Source organism: Poecilia formosa, unplaced genomic scaffold, assembly GCF_000485575.1.
Source record: "Poecilia formosa unplaced genomic scaffold, Poecilia_formosa-5.1.2 Scaffold181, whole genome shotgun sequence".
Taxonomy (NCBI): Eukaryota; Metazoa; Chordata; class Actinopteri; order Cyprinodontiformes; family Poeciliidae; genus Poecilia; species Poecilia formosa.
Window position 1 is genome coordinate 205,993 of NW_006800120.1, and position 23,556 is coordinate 229,548.

Sequence of the window (23,556 nt, forward strand, 5' to 3'; positions counted from 1 at the left end):
AAACAAAATTGTCCTTTATGCACAAAGGACAAGGTGAGATTAAAGTACCAGAATGAAGAATTTTCTCATCCAGTTTTTGATAGAAAGAGGAAAAAAACGTTTTACTTCACGATGCGATTAACTGATTTATTGCGACAGGCCTAGTGTTACACACTCCTTTGCAGCTGCTTGCATTTAGAGCAGCAACTATAATTTTCCATAATATGGCCGCATTGTTGTACATCTCCAGATTTACAATAGAAATGTACAAGTGTGTGTAGTTTCAGTTGTGTGTGCATAACTGGAAGCAAAATATCAAACCTGGAGGGATTTCTGTGGTGTTGAACGTCTCCGTCTCTGTGGAGGAGCAGACGAACCGGCTGTCTGGGCTGCATTTTGTGACGGGAACAAACAAAGCGCAGTTCTCCTTGCAAGTGAAGTACCGCTGATCTTTGTACACCCCGTCAGAGCAGCCCGCCACTTCATAGTCCTGCCACCACATCATAGTAAAATGAGCACAATCGCCGTTTGCAACAAAACCAGAAGCACATTGATGCAAACTCTGAATCCCCCACCAGCTCCACCCCGGCCCATGTCTCCAGCTTCCCCTCTGGGATCCCCAACCACCGGATCACTCCGTACACCGTGACCCCTGCGTTGTTGACGACCTCCACCAAGGAGCCGACCTCTAGAGGGACAGGAGGCTCGCTCTGCGTCCGGCCTGGAGCGACGCTTCGCATTGATTGGCTGTTGGTGACTTGTCTTCTGCTCGTCCCGGTACTTGGCATGGAGTTGATGCGCATCACCACTTTCCCAGTTGAGCCTGCAGACAGGTATGACAGGTGTGTGAGTGAGAGGGAGGGGAAAGAGTCATGAGACTCTTTTTTATTTTTAACTTCCAGGCTGATCACATGGCGTCTCGACACGCTTCCAGCAACATGGCACCATAAGTGTGATGTCCTGCGTATGCGTCACATCCCCAGAAGTTTGTTTTTCTCTACATTTTATCTCCAAAGCCACAAGCTTTAAAATATTTCATCAGGATTTTATGAAGAAGGCCAAAATAAAGTGGCACACGGTGATGAAGTGGAAGGAGAGCCATGTTTCACTATTGGCGTTTCAGTGTTTTCAGGAAGATATGCAGTGCCACAAATTGTGTTTTTACAGTGTAGACCAAAACTTTTACTTTTGTACCTGTGAGACCCTCAAAGGATCACTGTTAAAAAAATAAAAATAAAAAAATAAAAAATAAAAATCACAAAAAGACCACAAAATCTTACCAAATATTTTTTGCCTATATTTCTTGTGCAAATATCTACATAAAAAGACAAAAACTTACAATTAGCTTTTTAGCAAAGATATAGGAGCTTGTTTTAAGTCAATTACTCCTTCATCTTGATTTTTTTTAAAGTACTTGTAACATAGAAAAATTGTCTTGTTGGAATAGGAATTACTGACTTAAAACAGGCTCTTACATCTTGCCAAAAAGTTACTTGTAAGTTAGTTTTGTTATATTTCAAGTGTATTAAGGTATTTGCACTAAATACATCATATGTTGTGTTTTTGCAGTGTTGAGATAGTTTTATAACCCAGCCCTACCGCAACACACACTCTGACCTGTCTGGTATGTTCTTCAGCCTTCGTGATGCTAAATGCAGCTAGCATCACGAAGGCTGAAACAGTGCCCTCACTACTGAGGCGTCCAATAGGACAGCTGAGTTCATGAAGGTCAACGAAAAATGTTAAAATTCTCTAAAGTTTGCGTGTGACAAAACGCAAAGAAATGTTCAAGGGGTGTGAGTGTTTTTGCAAGGCACTGTATCTACACGCCTCCAGTGAAAATATGTAGACAGTTTCATGAGCGCCAGCTGCAAAGAAATGCAAGATCATGTGACAAAATCTACTGTCATACATTCCAGAGCGACAGAACTGGTCTTTCTGGCTGTACATGTGACAAGTCGTACATGAGCGCATTGCCTGCATGCCCCCCACCCCTTCAGGTATCACAGGTCTTTGATCAAAATCCGATACTTTCAGAGCGGAGATTCTTTAAAGAATGGCCTGCTGGAACATCGAGGTGTTTTGACATTTTCAGCTCAGGTCTGGTTGAACTCACCGCCTCTTTTGATGTCTCTGTACTGCAGTCCCAGGGGGACGGAGTAAGACGGGACCACCTGGATGATGTCTGAAGCGCTGAAAATGGGAAGCTGTCCAAGTTGTTTGGGCGACAAGTTGTCTTCGGAGTCCTTAGACAGAAACGGAGAACAAGTGGTTACTGGAAAGCAAACAGCTTTACGTACACAGATCTTAAGATCAAGCATGCTTGCATGTGACGTTCTGCAAACAACTCAATCTTGCTGATAATCTTTGGACAATTTTGGAAAGACCATAAGGGATTATTTGCTCATGATTCATCAACATGCAACTGAGGATCAATTTGTGTGTTAATTGAGGGAAAAGAAAAGCAGACAAACTCACCACAAATTCCACCTCGAAGCCCAGCATGTTGAGGTCGTCCTTGCTCTCCTTCTTTCCGATCTGCATCAGGTTCTTCACCACCCCGGGAACGTGGCCCTTCTTGTACCTGATCACCACCAGGTCGCCCGGGGTCAGCTCGCAGATGGCAGAGAAGAGCTGCGGGTTGCACAGCATCTCCAGGCGTCTGCTGGGGCTGGAGATGTAGAGCAGCAGCTGGGCCTGGTGTCGGGTCAGGGGGTACGCGTCCTCCGTCCTCACCGAGCCCCCGTTCTTGGGGCTCCCGGCGTTGGAGCTGCAGCCGTACATGAGCCCCGTCAGCTCCCCGCGCCCCGTCTCCGCCTCCACGCGACCGATGCAGCCGCGGCAGAAGCCTCTCCGCGACTTCCCGCGGATGACTATGAAGAACCGGTCCTTGCTCGCTGCTTTGGGCTCCATGGTGCTCCGGTCAGGTCGTGATAAGGAAGGCTGAATCTGGACGAGAGTTCAAGGAAGCAGTTCAGACATGGAAATACAGCGACGTTACAGGATCCTGACCGACTATTACATCATTTTGTTTCCCGATCAACCCCCCACTTAAAAAGTTGTTAGCCAATTAAAAGACGTTCACGCGGAAGTACGAGCTTTCAAAATTCCCTTTAAATCCGCACAATAGCTGGTTTGACAGGACTATAGTAGCCTTTATTACGCCAAAACAGCTCAGTGAAGAGTTAAGGTTTAACTTTGAAAGTGACTTTTACTTACTGCCAGTTTGTATTAGTCCAGGTGAGTTCGGCGGATTAAATCGACTCAATGGCAGGTAAGTCCAGACGCGACGCAACACTTCCTCCTGACTCCTGCCGAGGAGGAGGTAACTCTATTATTATTACTGCTGGCCCGCATGTAGCCAACACCTCCTTCCAGAGCTTTCAGCTCTCCGCCCACAGCGGTTATCACGTTAGAGGAAAAAAAATAGTCCCTCCCTGACGAGCAGTGGCTGAGGAATGAGCGGCGATAAGGTTCAACCACAAATATCACTTGAATGTGGACCGACAGGGATCGTTTTCCTCGTCATTAGACTCTGTTGCTTTCTGAAGACTTTTATTAGGCACTCGGTTGAATCCGTGTTAGATCTGATAAACATCAGCTTTTATTCATGTCCTACAGGTACCCTGGGGTTATTTCACCCTAATGTTTAGAAGAACACTAACATATTTTTAGAAAACTTCCTGTGTGTAGCTGCTTTTAAAATTTGTAGCCTACAGAAATTAAATGGTATCGCTCAGAAAGAGATAAAGGAGTTGGGCCACTAACATTTGGGACTCCACGACTATTGAAGACTGAGATATGCAAGACATAGTCGGAGAACATTTTCTGAGATCTGAGAAAAGTAGCAGCAGTGTGACCTACAGAGCCGCAGAGTTGGAAGAATGTCACCTGTAAAATGTTGCAATTTTGCTTACACAGATTACATAAAATATATCAGTGGGGGAAAAGTAGTTGGTAAGCAAACCTCTTATGGTTGTTACATGTTTTTAGTAGTAGAGCTTTTATCAGAAACTTCCACAAAAGATAGATGCATAATGCAAAATATAAGTTATTTGAAAACTTCATGTACATCTCATTGTAAATATTATTGTCTGCCTCATGGAAAACAGTTTAATTAGAGAGGATATTGTAATGCATTAACTGAAGGACAAAATTCATGCTACTGGAATCTCAGGAGTTGAATGATGTATGTAGTGATGGGAGATGGAATGACATGTTTCTTCACATGTTTAAAAACGTACGATGCATTTTGTTTTTACAGAACATTCATTTAGGTTTCCATTGCTGCAGCATTATTAATTGGCAAAAAAAGTATAAAAGTTACTAAACAGAATCCTTATTTAGAGTGGGTTAACATTACTTGCAGATTTTCTGATATTTAATGCTCCATCGATGTCCAAGGACAGCCACCATTTGTTGACAGAGAATTAATATGCTGGATTATCTGTTTCAGTGCCAGTAGAGGAGATCATCTAGGCAACAATCAAAGTAAATAAATGACTTTGGTCTTCTAGGAGTGTGCACAGTGTCAGTTTATGAACACAGTATGCAATTCTTAAAGAAGCAAAAAAAACCCAAAAAACTAAACACTGTATTAGCCTAACACTGGCAAAAACAGAGTTAAAAAAAATCAAGAAAACTGCTATTTGTGCTAACTCTCAGTCATACAAAAGAAAGCCTGGGTTACATGTACATCAGTTTTTTTAAAGCATTAAAACAACAATATTGAAGAGGACAAAGATCAATGCTGAAACTGATTTCAGCTCCTGCCAAATGATTTATGACAAAGTTTTCTCGCATGAGATCATTTGAACATACCCTGATAAATATTTCCGGCTTGCCCAGTGAAGACAAGATGCTGCATGACAGACAAAAGAGAAAAACACCTCCAACTCATCCTAACTTTGAAAAGCCATAAAGTGTCCACAGTTTGCTTTGGGCTGAGCTTTTCATTCAATATTTTAAAATAGAAAAAAGTTAAATAATTGCACATTGAACCAGAAATATACAAAAAACCTGATGTTTGAATTGACTGATGGTCGCAAGGATTTTTCTCTTGAACTTGCTAAGGTAGATTTAACTAAATATTACTTGTACGTACACATAAGCCTTCATGTATACATAGATACATTTTTATAGAATTTTATGAAAACGTCTGCAGACAAACCAGAGTGGATGATACGGCGATTGGGGACATGTTGTAATTTGAGTAGTTATTTAGAAATCTCTTGGACATTTTCTCTCTTGTTTATATCAATAAGCATCTGGGTATAAATATCTCTTTAGGCTGTATATTCCTGAATATTCTTGCATCCCTTTTAGTCCTCGATCTGTGAACACATGTAGAGACATGTTTCTGAGACTCCATCATATTACATAAGTCTTGTTTTCTTTTCAGGACCACAACGTTACTAGATCTAGCGTATGGGTTGAAACTGAAACTCTCGGCTGGTTTTATTCTACATAAAATGTTCTTATGGATATTTGGACTAATGACAAAAAAAAATCTGTTTTCCGAAAAATTAAGCCTATAGAGTGAAAAAGAGAAATGTCAGAAAGTAAGGATGACAGCTGTTTTTTTTTCTTTTTCTTATGACGCAGTCAGCATGCACGTGTGACAGAATCTTGACTGAAGATCAGTTTTACATAAGGGCCCTTATCTACTTCAATACGAGCACACATAGGGGCCCCGTCTCCTTAACAAGGACTGGGATCAAATTTTTATCACAAATTAGTCCCTGAAAAGTGTAAAAGAGTCACACGCAACGAGTTCCTGCCACACAATGCGAGTTAACAAGTTTGTCTTCTTGTGGTTGAAAGTAATTAATCTCAACAGACAGTCCTGGTGATTTTATTGAGAGCAGGAAATAGCAACAAAGCCTTCACAACACCATTAAAAAGTATTCATGATCCATTAATTTGTTTCATGTATTTGACCAACTAAAGATCCTGAAAAGTGTGGCATACCTTTGAATGACGAAACGCCATTACTGTCAGAATATAAGCAACGCAGGGGGCGCTACAAACACGTGGAAGAATGTGTTTCAATTTATGAAACGGTGTCCTCCAGGGTCTTCCCTCACCTTCTCCCTGAGCTACTATTGCCGTCTCAAGAGATGCACGCTTCTGATCAAAAACAACCAACCTGAGCCAGGAGAAAGGTCTTAGTACTGTCAATTGTGACTCCATGTACGTGCTGCTAAATGAATTAACAGCAGAGAAGCAACTTGCCATCCCAGAAAAACTGTTTACCCGCCATCATCAGTGGTCATGCTAACTAGCCTTAGCATTCATGGCAGGCTGCATTGTGTTGAACTAGCTGTAGAGTAGCAGAGACAATGGGGGAGGCAGTCAGAGGTAAGTACACAAGCTTGACTGACAGCACTAAGACCCTCCTCCTGGATCTGATTGACTGTTTCTGACTGCAGTGATTATTTCTGTAGTTAGCACTGGGAGAAGGCAGAGGAGCCTGATTTTTTTCACAGATCATCTGTCTCATATCATTCTGTCACAACATAGTGACAGTTTTAATGAATATGTAAAACATATATATATTTATAAAAATATACATAAAAAATATACAACAAAAGTTCAAAGGGTACTTTTTCCAAGGCACTGTAAAACCAAATAATGTATTAAGTTTCCGAGTTTCAAGACAACAGCAACATCAAACACGGTACAACTTTTTGCGTACTGTTATTTTGTTTTCATTACTGCCATATAATTGAATATTTTTAGCTTAACAACTAGATGGCTCGTTGTACACAAAAGCTACACAGTCTCTTCCAGAAACTCAGCTGATGGGAGGGAAGAGAGAGAAGAAAACAATTACTTTAAAAATGAGTGATACCTCAGCAAGACAAGTCAGAGTTTAGGTTTTAGACACAACGTCACACTTATTGTCAGGAGGCGTTCCTCCCAGAGAGCATGTCATTTTTCTCCTTGTGGAGAAACAGGAGATTGACTAGCGTCTGCAGCAAACAGTTTAAATGTTTTCAATGATCGTTAGATCAGATCAGTTCAGAAAGATAATCAAATCTGTGAGCAGACCTGTGTGACGTCACTCAAGCGATTTTAGTCCAGCTGAGCTACTCAGGGCCATGTAGGTGCCACACTTGTTCCAGGTTAGAACCATCACTGCAGGCCTGCGGAACGTCAGAGGCCTCTTTCCCAACTCCAGACTGTTTCTCTAAATCGCAAATGACAAACAGAATTTGAAAAAGTGAATGGAACGAAACCTACAAATGAGATTATACAGTAACGGATGAAGCTCGAGGTGGGTGCACCGCCTGGTTAGACTGGGGTTGTCCCGTTCTTTGGTTAGGCCAGAAGAAGTCTAAAATGAGGCTTTTGAGGATGACCCCTGACTTGGTTATAATCCTGCCCACAAATGGCCCGCTCAAGGAAACAGCAAGATTGTCAAGGTGACAAACAAGAGAAGAATGTCACAATGCCCTGCAGCTCATACTGAGCTGCAGGCCATGTACCTGTAGGTTTAATCAACATCAGACTGTCGGTTGAAACACCATCACCTTGCGACAGACACCATGAGGTCATCTGGTCCCATCACTTCGACTTGTCCGGTCAGCTGCCCATTTGGGAAAGGGTAGATAGTGGAGGTGGAGGCATGAGGCATCCTTTGCTACAGTTCCTTAACTTGACTTTTACTGCAGAAAACAAAATCCATACGGACATTTTACTTTGCACACTTGGTTTCTGCTGCTGAACGATTAATGGGCAATCTGCCCATGCCATTGTCTTTTGACCAATATCATCAGAGATAAAGGCCTAGAAGTTGTCTGGCTGGGTGTATTATCAGTCAAAAGACTGACAGCTTCAGTCCAAATGAAAAACACAAACTATGTGTTTTACCTAATCATTGCAGAAAGAAGGTCAGTCACTGAAGAAATTGGGATCACCCAGTTCACCAACCGTAGTTAAAGCCGTTATCAGAACCTTCAAGTTGAGAAAACAAATACGAGAGAACAACCCAGTTATTATTGAATTACTTATCATTGAATGGATTATTATTAACATAAACATTCAGTCTGAGGAACATTTTGAAAATCAGCTCTTGGTCAATTGGCCCAGTCTACAGTTGATTCTCCAATTTCCAGTTGATAAACCTTTGTGCATCTCCTGATCCTGATCATCCCAAAGATTTGATTTTTATTCTGATCCAATTATAGCCAGTTGACTCATGAAAATAAAAAATTGTGACCTTTGATTAATCCAAAATAAAGGACCACATTTCCCATCCGTACACCTTGAGTACAACATAGAAATGTACTTGAAGAAAATACTTGACAAAGTGTTTACAATCATGGTTAGTATGAAAATCTCCAATAATGACAGATGGCTTCTTCCAAACCTTGACGATCACAACTACAAAAGTTCCAAAACGGTTCCATCACCTGTGAAATCCATTACCTCATCAATCCAGCGGGAAGTTTGATTTTCTGTGACATTATTTTCCCAGAGATAGAGACTCTCTAGGATAGCGGTTCTCAACGTGGGCGGTACCGCCCCCCGGGGGGCGTTCAGAGGACGACAGGGGGCGCTGGCGGACATTTTTACAAAAGGAGGGCGCTAGGATGCCTTTGGTGGTCGTTTGGTCGAAGGTAAACTTTACACCTTAAATGCCCAACGATACCAGTTTAGACTTTGAGCAACTTGCTAAAACTGTATTGTGTAACATTAAATCATGCTTGGCTGCAACTGTATCGATGGCAGCTCTCCTTCTATTCAGTGTTTGTAGCTTATTGTCGCAGCTCCGCTCCTGCTACTAGTTGCTTCACCGCATCAGTTCAGCTTTACACCGGCTGATGACGTTGCTGTGATTCACTTTGTCTGGCATTTTTGTGCATATGTTTTGGCAGTTCTGTGATCATGTCAAAGCAGCAACTTATATTAAAAAGTGTTTTATTTCCGTTTGAAGGCTGCTCGCTACCATGGAAGGACAACAGAAAATCGCTCTTATAAACATGTAATTACTAAAATCACCCTCACTGTGTATCCCTCTGAAAAATGAACCCATTTAAATTAAGAAATCCCTCCATGGGTGATACCACGATAGAGAGCGTTCATTTTGTAGCGTTAACACCGGTGCTCTAAGTGGTCCGGTATGAAACGGGTGTGATAGAGTAACGGTACCACAGCACTTTTAAATTTCAATAATCGGAATACCGAAATTGTTTCCGTTGTTTTAAAAGGTTTATGTCAGTCTGCCTTTTCCCCGTCAATACGCCCTGCCCCTTAAGGGGTTAAAAAAAACGACGCGCACATTGCAAAACTCTGAAACAGGAGAAGCGGGACATAAAACGGAGCGACGAACTAGATGTGAATTATGGCACAAAAACAGAGAATCCGACGCTGAACAGTGAAAAATCAACACATGATGTGAAACACATGACGATTAGGCGGCGCAGCAGGTGATGGGCGTCAATAAACGCTCATCACCTGCTGAAGAGCGTTTATTAAAATAATTCTAGCAACAGGAAAGAAACTAAACTGGACATAGCAATAAACCAAGAGAGGATAATACTAATCAAAGGAAACTAAATGGAAATGAATGAAGAACAAAATGCAAGAAAGAAATTAAAGTAAATACAGAGGAATAAACTGGTATGGCAAGACCTTTCGAACAATAATTAATACAGAGACTGTATGGCAAGAATAAACAGACACCATTTCCAGATAAAAGGTAAAATAATATTGTTGAAGTGCCATGAGTTTGTTGAGACCATATCTAATACTGAGAATAAATATATCTTACAGACCATAACAGTAAAGAACTGATCACTTATGTTTTTAATTAGATTTGTTATATTTATTTCTTCAATATTATTTTTCATGTCAGTGTTAATGTCATGAGGCTGATGACTCCATGACACTTTCAATTTGACTCATTAGGATTTGATTAAGTACCTGATTTGTTCTTTGTCATTTCTGTCCAGTAAAACTATTAATCTATAAATCAGTTGACAGGTCAATATAAAGATATAATCCATGTTTCTGTCTCATATTTCTATGGCATTAAAAGTATCTGGAACTTTTGTTTTTCCACTGAAAGCTCTGGTTTGCACAGTAAATGCCATGCGGGTGAAATTTTATGGATGATACTCTGATGTCCCATTCTCCTGAAGGCAGCACAGGAGCTGCACCACCAGAAACCGACAGAAACACTGAAGAGAAGAGCAGCTATGATTAATGTAGTTACAGTTCTATCCATGTTTTAATGTTGCAGAGTTCAGTCGTTTTGCAAATAGTTCAAAGTTTAAACTGGCATTGTTGAACATCTTTTATCTGCTCATTTTGTGGAATATTTAACAACTAGAAAATGGCAAAGAATAAGAATATTTTTTTCCACTCTGATTGGCTGCTGTTAGGCCTACCAATTTTAACTTGAATGTTCATTGCATTTTTCGTAGACACCTGTGGAAATAATTTCTATTCCCAAGGCTTTTTTGTTCTCTAGGAAATTATTTTTGATGATAAATACAGAAACAAGCATAAAAATCAACACATCTACAATAGAGATAGTAATATTAATAATAAAATAGTCAGTGCAAAGTAGTCTGCAAATTCTTTGTTGGGGGGTGGTGAGGGACCTGGATAAAGGCTAGGGGGGCGCTGGTCCAAAAATGGTTGAGAAACACTGCTCTAGATTGGGAGCTGAGATCAGGACCGCTCCAACAGACGGCGGAGGGGAAACTTGAATTATATGTTCTACAGAAAAAAGTAAAGACGGTAGATGAAGGTTAGAAAATGTGAATACCATTTTTTTCCTGTTTGCTCTGACCTAATATGGACCCTTTACCACAATAAAGGGTCCAATGGCCTTCCATTGGCTGCTGCACTTCAACAGTGTAGTTATGGATTTCCTCTCTGGTTAGGACTCCTCCATTTGCCTGCACCTTTGTGTTGACAGTGAACACGGTTATTTATACCCATTGAACAGAACCTTTTGGTGTGAATATTACCTCTTCCTCTATCTCTTGCGATATGTCCCCGTGGTAAAAAGTGCCAAGACCAGCCTCAAGAACTTCTGCCAAACTGGGCATCCTCGGGTATGACCCCAATCTCAATCTCAGAGTCTGACCGTTTGGGATTAAGATGTCCCTGAAGCGTCCAGCCAGTTTCTCAGTTTCTGGCTTTGATATTGCAGTAGCTATGTAGGCAAAGTGAATGATTCATGTCATCTACATTAACTAAAACAATTTATTGGACAGTAAGGTCTAAGAAGGGGAACATTTGACTCACCAAGACTGTGAAACATTGAAACCATCTCTTGCTACATCTGCCACTCTGCTAACAACGTCATCCCACAATGTATGTAAATAGCTGACCTGACTGAAAATGAATTTGTATTCACAAGCTAACCTATTAAACCTGAAGTACTTAAACATTATCCATACATTTAAATGTTGAGTACCTTAATGTCAGAAGCATTTTGTACCACGTCCTCTGTAAGAGTTTTAGGCGCAGAGCCCTGGAAATTGATCACCTTGGTTTGATTCCAACAGGCGTTATGGATCAACATCACTCCTCCTCTACAGAGAGACTCTGATGAGGATTTAGGCTCAAACATTTCACACTTGGGATCAAATCTTTGGAAAGACAATCACATACCCACCGACACCAGACACATGTGGATGCACAACACCCAAGCAGAGAGCTGCAACCACACTGGATCCATGATCCCGAAGTACTTTCTCAGTGAGAGCCGTGCATCGCTCATGATCCGACACCGCGCCTTTTATGAAACCCTGTGGAGAAACTGTGATGGGAAGCTGCTGCTACCGTCAGGCTGGAGCTTCAAAGAATATGTGGCTGCAGATGAATTTTTATGATCAAAGCAATTGTCACTCCAATGGCAAAGATGGAACATACAGCATATACTTGTACTGGTGTGTCCACGGCATAACATTCCTCATCGGTTTCTTTGATCTAAGATTTATTCTCAACCCAGATGTTTCAGTCAACTGCATAAAGCAACCAACAATCTCCATTGTTTACCATGTGGCTGGCCCCCCTCGTCAAACGATAAACTCATTCGGCGATGAGCCATGAGCCAAATCAGATGGATTCCCAAAACTCTTGTAATTGAATGTCAAGTCATTGTTGAGTTTTGTTTCAGCAAATATATTCATTGTCTCTGTATCCATGTACCACTGAGCTAGCTATAAAAAAAACCTGATTGTACCGTCCTTCACACAGCACACACCCACAATAGCAGGAAATGAACATAACAGGTGAAATTACTTTGAAAGCAATCAAAGCACTTTTTGAGTGCGTCACATTGGGAGGAGACTGATGGGTGTGCACCATTTTTCATTCAGCTAGAGGGATGATGTGCCACTTTGGTGGAGGAGTTTGCATGCCATTTAATATGGCACATCAGCCAGAGGAAAAACCCATATGCCTCTTTCAAACCCATTATTGACAGATGTCAACTTTGACCAGGGCATTGATTTAATTAGTTTTCAAGACTAATTAAATTCCTCAGTCACTTATTGCCAAATAATAAATTACTCAACGTAGGAGTGGATTTGTGGTTCCTGCATGGTTTTCATGACATTTTGAGCTTTTCAACTCTTAAATTTCCCAAGTTCTCAGTCGTTCACGGTCCATTTAAAATATAAATTTGTGAAATTAACAATACATTTATGGCACATATTTCTGCAGGGTACAAACACCCACTCAGTAAACTTGGCTAAATACACCAAGTGACCTGTATACTGTTTTTGTTGCAAAATTTTTGCCAGGCCAAGAAAATAAAATGTCTTTTTGATTTAATAAGGCAAACTTATGTCCCAGAGATCTATAAAACTTTCTTTATTAACCCTACAATAAATGTTCCAAAACAAGCACATAAAGTGTAAATGCATACTTGCACACAATAACCTATCCAAGAAAAAAACAAATATATATAGACTGCAATTCTCCATCCACAAATATGCAGTGGCATGCGTGCACATAACACTATATATCTCATTTCATGAGGTGAACATATTTATTCCAACTATAACAAATAGTGCTCTATAGGTTTAAAACAACAATCTAGCTGCCTATTACTTGATAGCAAGCATCTTAGTGAGTTAGGATTATGTGTGTTAAAGTAAAAAAAAAAAAACCAAGCTGTGTGCTTATATGGGTATAAAAGTAGAAGCAGATCTTCATCCTTCGTAGTGTGAGCTGATCTTCAGTGGCCGAGGCTGCGATGCCCAGGCTGGTGGAGGTGGAAGGAGTTGTGCTGCGCTGCTTGGTGAACTTGGTTCTGGCGCTGGATGGCGTTGCGGGACACATGGCGGCGGTCTGTCCGGGCCTTAGCCTTCTGAGCAGAGGTTACCTGGCTCAGCTCTGCCACAGCTTTAGGCTGGGAGACGTAGCTAGCCACAGTCCGACTGGGAGGAATGGTGGGCTCTACAAGCGATTGGCTGGACGGAGACACAACGGAAACGGGGAAAAAAAACAGAGAAACGTGAGACTGAGTTTAAAAATTAACGCAAGAATTCATTAATTCAAATTAGAAATGGTGAAAATTGTTCTCCCACCTGCTCTTTTCTGTGCTTGCAGGCGTGTCTCCTTGAGAAGTAGAGTTAGCTTGTTGCACAGCTGCCAGCTGGGCATCCTCCTTCTCACATCCTCCTGCCTCTGAAAACACAAGGAAAGATGTTATGCAACTCTTGTTTACCCTGGTTCCTTCTGTGGTCAAGCTGACATGCAGAACATAAGGGTGCACTGTGTTAGGTTTAAACAAAAGACGAAAAAAAAAAAGACAAGTCAGACAAGCTCACTCTAAACTGAAAGCACTCACAAACAAAATGGTAATGCTTTATTATTCAGTCAAAATTCATGTCAAACCTCAGCTATCAGAGCCTTATTACAGAATTTATACCCCCTAACTTTAACACATTTTGTCACAATACAACCATAAACTCAGTGTTGGGTAGTAACTAGCTACATTAATTGAGTTACATTTACTTGAGTAACTTTTTCGGTAAAAAAAACCAAAAAACTTTTAGGAGTATTTTTACTGTGCTGTGTACTTTTAGAATATACAAATACCTGACATGCATTCCCTTTTTTTAAAATAGTATTTTGTGTGATTTTTCTTTCATTATAAAGCACAACTTTATAATGATGTGCTATGTAATGTTAATCCACCACATAAAATCCCCAAAACATACACTGAACTCTGTGGTTATTGGACACAAGGTTCAAAAACTCTCAGGAGGTATAAATACTTTTGTAATGTTTTATATCAGTAGAATTTAATGTTTTTAATCTCCGCCTACCTTGATGGTTGACAACAAGCCATCCATCCTCAGATGCTTCTCCTGGCTTGACTTCTTCCGGGGTCTCCTCTTGGCCCCCGAACAGAAGACGGGCAATTTTTCTGAGCATGACTATTTCTTTTTCTTGTTCCTCCTGTCTTTATTCTGCAATAGGACTCGTGATCACACGAAAACAACTGCAGAAAACAAGAGGAAAGGAATATATAGCTGACCAGTGCATCATGATTTAACCAAACAAAGCACCACTAACTACTCTCTATGCTCCGAGAGCTCTTCTTCGTGTTAGCTTTTTAAAATTCAGCCAGTGTTGTGTCAGCTGACGAGGGTGTCCAATGAAAAGGCTGCGAATCCCCCAGATTGACATTATATGTCCATCTGTTGCAGAATGAATGGAGGCGGAGCTTGTTATTATTCTATGAAATAATGGAAGCCCCCCTTCTTCAGTCATTTAAAAATTAAAACATAGCTGTAATCAGCAAACATCACAGACCAGGGTTGCTATATGGGAAAGGAGGATCTACTTTTATTAGATACGTCTTCTCACAATTCCGTTGACATACAGCTATGTCTCCCTACTGCCTGATTAAAATCCCTTTAAAACAGGCGACGGGTAGCTTTTATTGTTTAAATGTTAAAACACTGAAGCCACTACGTCTACGAAGTCGTGTGTTTAAATAAAACTGCCGTTTTCTTACCTTCTCGTGTTGACTTGAAGGTAGTCTTTCACTACAACTAATTCCTCCTTCAAAAATCGCACAACTCAACTAGTATAAACTTGTGCTGCTCTACTGTTGTTTTGTATTTCAAATATTCAACCGAATCAAGCCAACAGCAACCCCTCCCATAAGGCCCGCCTACTCTGACTAAAGAGCCAATCAGAGCTCGCAGACGGAGCCTGCCGTTTGATTTGAGTGAGCTGGTGCTGTGTTCCAGTGCCCTCGGAATTCTGGAAATTAAACATTTTCATATCTCCAAAAAACTTTACTCCAGTTACAGTTACAGTACAGAAGAGACTACCTCCTCCTTTAGTGTTTTGTGTTGTTCACCAAACACTTCGTGAAAAAAAATAAGGTCATTTTCTCTTTTGTGATGGACATGTTACTAAATACAGTGTCTCTCTTGCAATACTTTGGCTAACTTGCACTCCTTCTTATATAGAGTTCCAATCCATATGCTGTTGGTTCATTAATGTTTCCTAACAAACCTCGGGCAGCTTTACTGAACAGTTTCACTTTTACTTAAACTAAAATCCACACAGGCAGACTCTTGTTACTAATACATGGACTTCTCAAAGCAGTTCATTTATTTTACTTATGGTTATTGTAGTATTAGCAAGGTACTTTTCTTGTTTGCACGTTTTGGAAAACCATGCATTATTTTTAGTTCTGGACCAAGTTATCTTGTCATTACATTTCAATAGAATACACTCATATTTGTGGTTGCAACAAGGCCTCACAATAACATTTTGCTGCACAATAAATTGCCGCATTAATTATTGCAATAAACGATGATACTGAGACAATTTTCAAATAATATATAGCATATTATGATAATGCAAGTACACCCGCTCTCAAACACTAAACTTTAATTTTGTAAACAAAACAAACAAAAAACAAACAACAACACAGGAATTGGAAGATTTGGAATACATATCCAAAATAAAATATGACAAACAGAACCAATAAATAAAAGGGAAATAAAAAATCAACAACCGAAACCATAGATAAAATATTTTATCATGTCTCTATATATAAATTATTGTCCATGCATATAGGTGTAAAGGACTAATTGAACAAGGTTCACAATTCTCTCTTCATTGATTTCTTGTAATTACATGGTGTCATCCAAAAACCCAGACTGTTTAAGTTGCTGCCTTGTAATATGCTTTAGATATTTGGTAAATGTTTTCGGAATTTGGGATCACTAATGACATAAGTAATTATAAAGTGTATGTAAATCTCTGGTTTCAGTTGTATAACTCCTCTTTTCTTATAGTTATTATTCACATCCAGCCATATTTTCTTTTCACTTCATCTTTCGATTTACTAAAAGTGAAAATCCGGCATTATCTAAAGCTTTGATGAAATAAAAATCTCCGCTGAACCTTACCGCCTGCAGAACAGCGCCACCTAGTGTTTTCCTAAAATGAACTAAAAACATCAGCGCTCACATTCCTCCAGCAGGTGGCGTAATTCCTCCACTGAAATTACGCTTGGTAATGACGGACACGTCTGTAACCATGTTAATTGAAGTTAAACAGGACAAATGGAGACGGGGAACTATTTCAAATTAGTCATAAAACCAGAACAAAAATATACAGCGTGAAACTTTGACATAAATTTATCGAAGCATATTAAATAGGACTTTTCTCTTCCTTTCTTTCTTTCTTTCTTTCTTTCTTTCTTTCTTTCTTTCTTTCTTTCTTTCTTTCTTTCTTTCTTTCTTTTTAGCAAATTCTGAATTAACACAGTTGTCTTATATCGTTATTTTAATACGAACAGATTTTTTTAGACTGTGCCAAATACCAAAATTGATCAATGATTCATAGACGGCCGAATGACTCATTCTTAAAGTTTTTCACAGTTCCGCTCTCTCTCTGATCTGCGCCTTAACTTTGTTGGCTGGTGATTTTGGTGATGTAAAATGTGTGAGGCTTCTTCTCAAACTCTTAAACTGCGATATGCTGTGTGTGGGGAGGGGCCCTCAGGGCGAGCACACCCCTCCTTGCCTGAATCGGAGTGTTTCAGAACAGAGGCCAGCATTTAGTTCCTCAGCAGAGAAGCTCTACATATCGCTCCGTCGATGAAATCCATCCCAACTTGTTTTGGGTCACAAGGAGGATATTTCTATCGTTTTTTTTCCTTCTTCTTCCTTCTAGGACTACAGCGCTCTTCACCTCCTAGAAGCTGTGCGTCGTGACCGCGCGTTCCTTTTACGCACAGATTTTGGTGCCTGAAATAAAAAAAAAGAAAAGAAAGAAAAAGAAAAGGACAATGCCTCGGTCTTTCCTGGTAAAGAAGTATTTCGCTAAACAAAAGCCAAACTACAGCGAACTGGAATGTCAGAATGGTGAGTCATGAGACTGTTTACTCTTTTAACGGAACTTTCAGATGCGAACAACAGGAAAGAAATTCACCTGTTTCAATATTCTGGAGAGAGTCTGGCAAGTTTTTTTTTTTTTTTTTTTTTTTCTTCCCTCGAAGAGGCGACTCCCAGATCAAGTCGGGGCCCGTTAGATGCACTTTCCCCCTCTTTCTGCACGGAGACAGAGCTCCATTCATGTTACAAGCTGAATACGTGGGAGGAAACGGCCCTGGAACTTTCCCATATGGCTCTTATTTTATGCTCCTTTACAAATGAGGAAGTTTGACATCGTACCATACCAAATAAGAACAGAAAACAGAGAGTGGATCTTCTTCTGCCCTTATTTGATCCATAAAGTGAATTTGTTGTAATTTACTGACTTTAATGCTGCTTCCTAACTGCCCTCCTCTTTTCCCTTCAGATACTTCATTGGAGACCTATCCTCTTGCTGAGGTGCCATCAGCAGACCACAGCACCTCCACCTGCTTCACCACAGGTCTGGTGTGGGACCTGAGCGTCCTCCCCGCCCTCTACCTGCCCACTGCCCATTCGGAGGCCTCTGGCACTTCGGGCCCTCTGGACCTGAGCTCCCCTTGCAGCCTCAGCAGCAGCGCCAGCAGCAGTGGCGAGGAAGACGAGGGGCGCAGCTCGGACCCCCCCAGCCCAGAGCCCGTCATCACGTACGCCCCTCGCCAGAGGATGAAGTGCACTGGCGTCATGGCCCACGTCAGCCCCCCAGAAGAAGAGGAAGAGAGAGGAGAGACCCCGGCGATGGCGGCCAGGCCGGCTTTCCTCTGCAAACACTGCCCCAAGGAGTACACCAGCTTGGGGGCTCTGAAGATGCACATTCGCTCACATACCCTACCCTGTGTCTGCACTACCTGCGGCAAGGCGTTCTCCAGGCCCTGGCTGCTGCGCGGCCACATTCGCACACACACAGGTAAGGTTGAAATCTGCTCCGAGAGGATTGCACAACGCTTAAAATTTTCCCCTGTTCACTTGATCTGTTATTAGCTTTGGGGCCCCTGCCAGCCTGGGGACCCCAGGGGAACATATACACAGGTTTTCAAATGCATTAGCACTGTTGGGGGTTCCTAATTTTGGGAGATCAGTGATCGACTGAAACATATTAAGCTGATCTTATCTACCTTGGCAAAGGTCTATTTTGCCATTTTGCTCTGCCATGAGAGAGTTTTCACCGTCAGTCCCGCCCACCGGGCCATGTCTGCATGTTTGCAGTTAACAATAGTCACCCACTGTTGCCAACTCAGCGACTTTCTTGCTAAATTTAGCAACATTTCAAACAACAACAAAAAAAATCTGTATCGGCCAAAACTGGAATTGTCAGGTCAGGCTTTTTAAAGATTGGTAATCGTTGATTGGCAAGAAATCACCCCTAAAAAATACTCCTTTTGTCTGGGTTGAGCTCTCAATCCTTACACAGGATTCTTCATATGACTATCATGGAAAAAGCTTTAAACTTCTCCAAATTACAGACTCAGCTTAAGGTGAGCACCCTGATGAAGTTCTGCTGATGACCTCAGACTAACTTGAGACAGCCCTCAGTCTATGGATGTGGAAATCAGGGGCAGTCGTTCCGAGTCAGCAGGTTACCTCCCCCGTCATTTTGTCATAACAATTTATCTGATGAACTCAACACTTGATCATCAGACATTACCACACAGGGAAGCCCTCCGTGGACTCATTGATCATTCATTGTGCTTAATGTCTCAGCAACAATGAGTTCTCGGTTAATTATCTTATCACGGCTGACCGGGGGTGGGGGACTGGAGGCACCTGAGTGGGGGCAGAGGAGGGACAAAAGGTTTAAAGAATGCCTGGAGGCTCGCTGTTATCACTGAGTACTTAGTACCTGCAGTAACTTGTTAGCGCGTTAATCTCATTTGGTTCTGATTGAATCATGCTAATTCAGTCAGGCTCTGACCCCAGCAGCCAGCCATGTGATCCTCATTATCTTAACAATGTGTCTGTGTTTATACATGTGTGCTTGTGGGCTTGTGTGTGAGGTGTTAATAGAGAGCTCCCATCAATATAATCCAGTATCACTACTGTAGTCGCATTTCAAGGAAGCTGTATTGGTGTAATGTTTGAGTGCAACTCTCACACTCAGCACATTTAGATAAGAATGAATGAATTCCATTTGCTACCGGCATTCCTCAAGGTTGTGTCCTCGGCTTCTTCTTCTTCAGCATACATCTCCTCTTCTTTGCTTCTATATTGTGAAGCTTCCATGAATTCAATATCAATTAAAATTGCTTTGCATAAAACATCCTTCATCTTAGTGCACTTCCTCCTGATCTGAGGCTAGTAAACACTGATTCACCTCAAACACCATCAATAAATCAGCCATTAAGCTGAGATTCTGCTAGTTGGTACAAGGTCAGCTCTTTTCAGCAATTGACAATTCCAGCAATTCCCCCAGGTTAAAAAAGCCTGACCTGCCGATGCCGATTTTGGCAGATATAATTTTTTTGTTTGCTTGTTTGAAAAGTCGCTAAATATACAACAAAGTCTCTAAGTCAGCAACAATGGGTTGAGTACTGTTAACTGCATACGTGCAGACATGTCAGTTAAACCAGACTCACAGCTGAGCAAAAAGGGGACATTGGACGATTTTCAGAGCTTTGTAGAGGCAGATAAGATCGGTGGGTAAGATTAGTTTCTCATGTAGGCATTGGTCGATCTCCCAAAAATGAGGTAATCTGAGCCAGATTACCTACTTAAAAGTCTAAATGTCATTCTGAATAGTTCTCCGTCTTAAACCGCTCACATAAATAATGCCACCTTGTGTCAATGTAAATCATCTCTGTCTTTTTTTTGACACCATTCTCTTCCTCCATATTTTCTCACTTCCTGGTCAGCTACCTTATTGATTATTGTAACTTCCTTCTGTTTGGTCTCCATCTCTGGTCCCTATATCTTCCGTTTGTTCAGAACATCTTATTGACTCAACACAGTACTCCGGCTCTCCTAGAACTTGACTGACTTCCCTTTCTGTACCACATAACCCTGCTGGACCTTACACATCTAAACTCTTGTGCATCTACAAAAATTTCCCTCGCTCTCAGTCTTTCCTCCTCCACTCGTAATTGTCCAAAAAGTCACAACGCTTCTTCCACTCTCAATCATAACCCAATCATAACTGTTTTGAGAGTAATTTGTTTTTTGTTTTATCTTGTGTTTTTAATGTAATTTCCTTATTCTCTGCCCAGGTGAGCGTCCGTTCTCGTGTCCCCACTGCAACCGGGCTTTTGCGGACCGTTCCAACCTGAGGGCCCACCTGCAGACCCACGCCGAGGTGAAGAAGTACCAATGCGGCGTCTGCTCTCGCACCTTCAGCCGCATGTCGCTGCTGCAGAAGCATAGCTCCTCGGGATGCTGCTCCACTTTGGGCTGAGGCGCTGCGAGCGTGCGGAGGAAAACCTAACGGGACATCAGCAGGGTGGAAAACTTTTTGTGAAACCCAGTTAGATTGTTTAAGACATCGCAAAGATCACAAAATTGCCAAACTTTAAGAGACCTTGAGGGAATCAAACCTCACCGGGGACCTGACTTTACAAGCGTTTTCTCTTCTCTGTTCCCTCATAAAACAGTCGAGAAGCATTTTCTTTTCTACCTTCTTCTATTGTTGACTGAGTTTTTGAGGCTGGACCATCTGAACTGAACAAAACTCACTAAACATTGGTGCCTTTTGTCGCTGTCTGTGCCCATTCCAAACAATGCATAACGTGAACTGGTCAGGGCAAGAGGCGTCTCTCCTCCCATCTTCGCCCTGGTGCCGGTCAGCTCAGGATCATGGCCTAGACGCAGCTGCTCAGAGGTAGGGGTGCGTGGGTGGGATAAATCCCTTGGCGCTTCTCGAAGCAGCACACACTCGCGCACGCGCCCACAGACACAAAAGCAAATGCACACACAGCTGTCCTTGGTGCTGTGGTGCAGATAGATGAGGTGCTAACAGGTGCTGCAGCCATGACCTTCGCTGGCTGATAGCAGGTGACTTCCACTGCCCTTGGTTTGCTTAAGGAAAAAAGAGGAAGCATGTCATCGCAGAAGAATGGCACCAGTTAATGTTTTTTTGTTTTCCTTTTTCTCTTTCTTTCACTGATGTGGATCATTGTAAGCCTCTGTTTTGACTTAAACCAGAACCTCTGCCTTAATCCGTCGGGGTTTAGAGATGGGGAAAAGTCATTCTTGCTGTTTTCCAAAGGTGATTCAGTGTGCAGCTCTCCTGCAAACATGTATAAAAAAAAAGCCAATGCACTCAAGGTTACTACAGTGTTATCGATACCAAGCCAAAGCCATATGACTCAAATGAATGTGCCTTGAAATTTTATTATTGTACAAACCATGCCTATATTTTTTTCTTCTTATACCTCATTTAGCTGATGTGGCTTTAAAATCTGACTTCAGTATTGAAAGAAAATTTGCTTAAGTTAAGAACTATCAGAAGGCTGAGACCAAAGATGTAGGCAGTTTACACCATGGAAACATGGTTGCCTAACATGTGATGAAAGCCATGTAAATGGACCATACTGAGATGAATTTCTCACGTTCCTAAATGTTTTACAGCTGTTTTTTTTTTTGTTAGTGCAATGCGCAGATGTTTTATTTTGTTGTTTTTTTTTCTACTAAGCCTTTGTGTTCATCTTTAATTCTGTATGTCGTAAATGATGCATTTTCAATAAAGTAATTTATGTTTATTAAAACTCGCATTGTTGATTTCCCCTTGCCCTCCCTGTTTTTTTATCACAAGGAGACGGGTATACGACTCCCCGCTTTCGCTTTAGAGAAGTCCGTGCGGCTGCAGCGCTGATTCATAAAACGTCTGTTTGATCATTAACCGGGAGAATAATAAGCGGTTTGGAGAAAACGGGCTGTTGCGTCGAAACGTTGCAGATGCAGGTGAGCGGCGCGCTGTGATTGGTAGGAGCGACGGAATGCACCTGCTTCTAGTTTCCACCTGCTGCCATCTACTTCTCTCTGTGGCTGTGTAAACACTGCAGCATATGCAAATGTGAGCGTTTTAGGCGCAAGTGCTAAGCCAAGTGTCGTGTCATTCGGTGGATTTTAGAGGAACTGAACTGTGCTGGACGAATTCTGAACCGACCCTAATGTGGAGTTTTAGTTAGACGTGCTCTATATCAGCGATTGATGAGTGTTTATTTTTTTCGCCTCTTGGTGAGAGCACAGCATATATTCCTAGACAGTGAGTCAAAGTCTGGCGCTTTAGGTTCCCATGGCTCCTCCGCTCTCAGTCAGTAAGTCAAGCTAGTAGTCACTGTGCCTGTCAGTCAGTCAGTCGCCGTGCGTGGGCCGAGGCCTGCGCCTTGGCCGTGCAGCGCGGAGTGAGGTAAACTGTTCCACAGCATCGTTCCTGGTTTCCTTCTGACTCAGGGATATGTGCTCACAGCTAGCATGCAGTCTGACTGACTCACCTCAACTGCTGTATATGGGATTTCTTGAAACCAGGATTGGGGCTGGTGTGACAACTCGGGGAAAAAAAGAAGAAGAAAATATCGCGGTTTTACAGTATCGTGGTGCTTTATTTAATATTTATATCAAGAACAAACATCAAACGGGACTATTTGCTTCGTACCGGGACAAACAAGAATCACTCTTGTTCTCGCAAAAAACAATTATGTCAATGTCAAGAATCAGGATCTAAAAGAGTAGCTTGAAAGTGAAGTAACATTTCGTCACTATTTCATGAACCTAGCAAAGCGCAAGAATGCACATAAGTTTATTAGCCCATATGTTATAAAAGATTTATCTTGAACTATTTTCTGCTGGTAATGTATGGGGAGCCATTTGTAAAGTTACCCAGTAACAAATCAACAGTGGTGGGAAGTACTTGAGTACAATTTTCATGTATCTGTACTTTACTTAAGTAGATTTAATAATGGGTACTTTCTACTTTTACTCCACTACATTTTACAGTAAGTATCTGTACTTTCTACTTCACTACATTTCTACAAAAGTGTCGCGTTACTCGTTACATCCAAGTCACGTTGCGCTTTTTGTCCGTTAAAATGTGAAGTTCAGGGACTTAAGGTGGCACCGTAAAGTCCAAGCAATAACGTGACTTAGTGTCTGTTGTCACCCATTGCCTCCCCCTTTACTCGCACGCGGAGCTCCAGACATGCGCAGTGGTTTCCTCTGAGCGGGAGAA

The 23,556-nt window shown here is 41.6% G+C and overlaps 2 protein-coding genes and 1 pseudogene across 2 annotated transcripts; 1 reads left to right on the forward strand and 2 right to left on the reverse strand.

Annotated features, from left to right (window-relative positions):
• Nucleotides 1-247: 247 nt before the first annotated feature.
• Nucleotides 248-3,423, reverse strand: LOC103147368 (uncharacterized). Its single transcript, XM_016678350.1, has 5 exons — nt 3,199-3,423; nt 2,458-2,928; nt 2,096-2,225; nt 555-802; nt 248-469 (listed from the first exon to the last, which is right to left on the reverse strand). The coding sequence occupies exons 2-5, from the start codon at nt 2,890-2,892 to the stop codon at nt 263-265; spliced, it is 1,020 nt and encodes a 339-aa protein (XP_016533836.1). The 5' UTR covers nt 2,893-2,928; nt 3,199-3,423; the 3' UTR covers nt 248-262.
• A 3,619-nt stretch (nt 3,424-7,042) lies between these two features.
• Nucleotides 7,043-11,952, reverse strand: LOC103147369 (gamma-glutamyltransferase 7-like; annotated as a pseudogene).
• Nucleotides 11,953-16,732: 4,780 nt separating this feature from the next.
• Nucleotides 16,733-22,097, forward strand: snai1a (snail family zinc finger 1a). The gene is made up of 3 exons (XM_007565657.2): nt 16,733-17,351; nt 17,788-18,306; nt 20,600-22,097. The coding sequence occupies exons 1-3, from the start codon at nt 17,276-17,278 to the stop codon at nt 20,782-20,784; spliced, it is 780 nt and encodes a 259-aa protein (XP_007565719.1). The 5' UTR covers nt 16,733-17,275; the 3' UTR covers nt 20,785-22,097.
• Nucleotides 22,098-23,556: the final 1,459 nt, after the last annotated feature.